Genomic DNA, 4,489 nt, shown 5'->3' on the forward strand with positions numbered 1-4,489 from the left:
TGTGGTTGCTGAGCCCAAACAATGGATTGCTGGTTTCAAAGAACTTAAACCTGCAAGTGGAAAGAAATCTAGAGTAAATTTTTGTGGTGAAATCTTTGAAGGGATTTATTTCTAGAAGTGGGTCATCCCTTCGCATTTCTCAGGGGAACTTTGAAGGTACGCGAGGAATTCAACGCTATTCTAGCTTCTTTCAATTTTGTGTGAACGCTATATTCTCTTAGATTATTACTTGTATCCGTCACATCTGCTCCCAACAATTCCTGATTTGACGGCATAAGCAGAGTCTCCAAACGTTTTACCATGTCACCACCAAGGTTTTGCTTGACCCACAATCAGTAACACTCGAGAGTTTCACTGACAATCTATTTTCATACCTCAAATTATAGCCTCACGATTGTTTTTCTGCTTATATCTGCTACATTCGCTGCTTCACCATACTGCACGCCTTCTGATGCTTGCTGGCCCTCGGTTACAGTTTGGCAACAATTCAACTCGTCAATCAGTGGACGTTTGATTCAGGTCACTCCATGGGCTGTAAGTAAATGGTTCGAACTTAAAAGGAGATATATTTTTGGCTTCCATCACTCTTAAAGGTCTGACTTTGGCTGCTCGCATTTCTAGTCTCCCTGTTTTGCCATCCCAGGGCCGATGAACCAAGCTGCTTGCAAGAGTATCGTTGCCGGTTACTTGGATGATTTTACAAGAGCTAATCAATGTGGTGCCTATGAAAAGTAAGTTTCAAAATGGCGATCTTAATGGCTAGCCGACCTAAAACATTAAGCAAACAGTTCTTACCAAGATATCAAGAATATTTAATTAACATATAAATTTCTAGTTTGAATTCCGAGTACTGTGGCAATCTCGAGTGTTCGTTGAATTATCTTGCCCCATACGTGACGATTGGACGAACATGCTCTTTGGGACGTATTCCTCCATATGCAGTCAACGTGCAACAAGACTCGGATGTTCAAGCTGCTATCGCATTTGCTAAATTGTACAACATCAAATTGGTCGTGAAAAATACCGGCCACGACTACCTTGGAAGAAGCTCAGGTTTGGACGCTTGATCTTGGCCAACGGTTGCCGTCGTGTCGTAGCAGACCAACACAGTCTAATTCTATTTCACTCTTGAACAGCGCCGGACAGTCTCATGATCTGGACTCACAACTTGGTCTCAATGAGTGTTCAACCTTCCAACAGCATTTGTGGTGAATCCCATCCGACTATAACTATCGGTACTGGCGTACAAGCTAAACAAGCCGTAACGTTTGCTGCTAATGCTGGATTTGCTCTCGGTGTTGGCCAATGCGAGTCGGTTGGTACCGCAGGTACGTTATCTGTCGCCTGCCATCCCGTTCCTGCGTCATACAGATTCTCCTATTCGTCAGAACAGGCGGCTGGAGCCAGGGTGGAGGACACGGAACTCTTGCGCCTCTTATTGGCATGGGAGCTGACCAAGTAATGCAAGCCAAGATTATTACTGCCGATGGTACAATTCGTATCATCAACAAGTGCTCTCCTAATGACAAGGATCTTTTCTGGGCTATGCGAGGTGGTGGTGGTGTAAGTCTGCGTGTCTTGAAAGTCTCCTCGACCATTCCGTTAGAGTAACACTTTGTTGTTTAGGGTACTTGGGGAGTTACAAGTGAGTGACCTATTCCGGAATATATGCACGACACTCGTTGAAAATCTTTGTTTTGCTGGCTTATTAGCTGAAATTGTGATGAAGGTCATTCCAGATATCGTTGGAATATCAGTCGTATGGGAATCGAACTTTACTCTTCTAGCCGACCTTGGGTTGAAGGATACCGTCACAGGGAGTTTCATTACGATGCTCGCCACAAGCCAACCCACATGGGCAAATATTAGCTCTGGCGGACAGACGTTTTTCTTCCCATATGGATTCCGTGCGGTAAGCATATTATGCCATTGAGTCAAGAGCTGGTCAGCTTTACTTGTTTTTCTAATGTTATTTTCTTTGCAGATTTATTATGTGCCAAGCTCCAACCAGGCATTAGTTAAAAGCGCCTTTGCGTCTTTGCTCAATTTTCAGCAAAAGTACCCACTTTTGCTTCAGACATATACCTCAAAGGTTCAGACATGGAATCGGTAAGTAGGGCTTACCCAAATCAAATCGGTGTCCTGGCCAACGAACACTGAATCTGCTCTTTAGATACGTTGACTTTATCAGCAATATCATGGACCCTACTGTCGCCTATGATCCAAATGGCTTTTGGTTACGCCCAGCGTCTCGGTTGATGCCAAAGACTCTCTTCCAAACCAGTGCTGGTATTGACAAGATGACGACTGCCATCATGAAGGGTGCTGCCGCTGTCAATGTGGCACTTCAACAAGTCGTCCAAGCTATCCGACCTTTTTCTTATGTGATCTTCTCCACAGGCCCTCTAAAGTATGTAAATAGCAAGGCCAATTTTTCGAAAGTGAAGCTGGGCTGCTACGGCGTATCTCATTCACTTTCTTTTTTACGTTAGTAATCCTGATCTTGGCAACACTACAGCTGTAAATCCTGCCTGGAGAAACTCTTACTGGCATGTTATTTATGGAACTGGTTTGCCTCAAGGATTCCCTCTCGCTGTACGAAACAATATGGCGCAAGCGGCTGATAATGGCGCTCAAGCTCTTCGTGACATTACTCCTGGATCTGGTGCATATAGTAACGAAGGAAGTATTCTTGAACCTGACTGGCAGAATTGTAAGTGGTCTTCTTTGGAATTTCCAAACATAGACTGATCTCGCTTTCTAGCTTTCTATGGGTACAACTACCCAACGCTGTTGCGAGTCAAGAACAAATACGATCCCGCTGGAATCTTTACGGTTTGGAAGGGTGTCGGTTGGGTAGCAGGTGCTGAAAACACTGACCGTTGCTATGCTAATGCATGAGCACCATCAGCAAAGCACCTCTGTGTGCATAGGAATTTAAAGTAGAACCTGAGTTGTGAGTCATGGGTGACATGTATGTCTGAATATTTATAATCTGATCTGAATGTATTTAATATATCTATCCTATCCCGAAACGCTGTTTTGCCTTTCGGCCGTCGAATGCATTTTGTTTTTTTAGGCTGTCAGTTGAAAACTTTGTGCTTTCCACTGGTCAGATCTGAAAATCATTCTGCAAACCTGCAAGCATTGTTACGAGCATTCAGAGTCACTTTACTGTAATTTCTATGCTCAGGCCTCTCACATGGCGAGCCAAGAACGACCGCTCGTGAAAGATTGAGTTTTGGAGAGATTTTTTCCAGTATTCACAGATTTCACAGTTGACGCAGGTGCGAGAAACACAAATGTTTCAAAGGTTGAGGGCTGCACCTCTATATCATGGTACGTATATGCATTAGATGCACCGCAATCGCATATATTCCGTGTCAGAAAGAAGACAAAATCCAGTATTTTTCTTTCTTACTTTTCGATGCACGTTTACCGCTACACACCTCATCTCATCACGACAAACGCTTCCCAAAATCGATTCATTCGACAGCGATCACTGAGCAGCCTACAGCTATTCATTCTCGCCGACCAGAAGCCATGTGGCAACTTCGTTGTTGGTACACAGCATCAAACGTTTGGAGTTCCCCTTGCAAGTTCTACTAAAATTTTCAACACCATCGCACTTTGGTAGTAATTATAGTCCATTTCGCATCGAATTTTGCTGCCTTGCCATATTGCACACCCTCCGATCGCTGTTGGCCTTCCACTGATGCTTGGCAACAATTGAATACACATTGTCTGTTGATGGTCGATTGATTCAAGTTACTCCTTGGGCCGTAAGTGACCACTGAATGTTCCTGAAGTCATTTGAGAATTATTTTAGCATTTTAAAATTATTTTAGCGTTGGAAGTTGGCTCACGCGGCATTTACTGAGCCCCCTTGTTTTGCAACCGCAGGACCATCAGACCAAACTGCTTGTCAGACCGTCAATGCACATTATTTAGACGGCTTCTCAAGAGCAAATGAATGTGGTCCTTATGATAAGTAAGTTCAAATTTGAGAGAGCAGTGCCTCCATGCGACCACAAGCCAGTACCTTGAGCTTCAGCTATTAATGTAATTAACATGCTAGTACGTACTAGTTTGAATTGGGAAAACTGTGGCAATCTGGAGTGCTCATTGAATTATCTAGCACAGTATGCTACACTTGGGCGAACGTGCTCGTTGCTCGTTGGGAAGGATTCTTCCATACGCTGTTAACGTGAAACAAGATTCAGATGTCCAAGCTGCTATTTCATTTGCTACTCAGTACAAATCAAACTGGTAATCAAAAACACTGGACACGATTTCTATTGATGGGATGATGTGACGCGACACTAACCCTTTTTTCGCATTAGATTTATTACGTGCCAACCACCAACATGCCACATGCGTGGAATGCAATGGTCCTTTGCTCAATTTCTATCACAACTACCCCTTCTCGCTTCACACTTATACGTCCCAAGGGCAAACATGGAATCGGTAAACAACGAGTTTGTATTGT

General features: G+C 43.7%; 1 protein-coding gene across 1 annotated transcript; it reads left to right on the plus strand.

Annotated features, from left to right (window-relative positions):
• Nucleotides 1-300: 300 nt before the first annotated feature.
• Nucleotides 301-2,901, plus strand: SmJEL517_g05014 (uncharacterized protein; the record flags this gene model as incomplete). Its single annotated transcript, XM_031170942.1, has 12 exons — nucleotides 301-314; nucleotides 387-534; nucleotides 622-731; nucleotides 836-1,053; nucleotides 1,137-1,328; nucleotides 1,394-1,563; nucleotides 1,627-1,645; nucleotides 1,713-1,912; nucleotides 1,985-2,109; nucleotides 2,174-2,410; nucleotides 2,493-2,713; nucleotides 2,765-2,901. 12 exons carry the CDS (start codon nucleotides 301-303, stop codon nucleotides 2,899-2,901), a joined length of 1,791 nt encoding a protein of 596 aa, XP_031023074.1.
• Nucleotides 2,902-4,489: the final 1,588 nt, after the last annotated feature.

This window comes from Synchytrium microbalum (assembly GCF_006535985.1).
Source record: "Synchytrium microbalum strain JEL517 chromosome Unknown SmJEL517_scf0040, whole genome shotgun sequence".
Classification (NCBI taxonomy): domain Eukaryota; kingdom Fungi; phylum Chytridiomycota; class Chytridiomycetes; order Synchytriales; family Synchytriaceae; genus Synchytrium; species Synchytrium microbalum.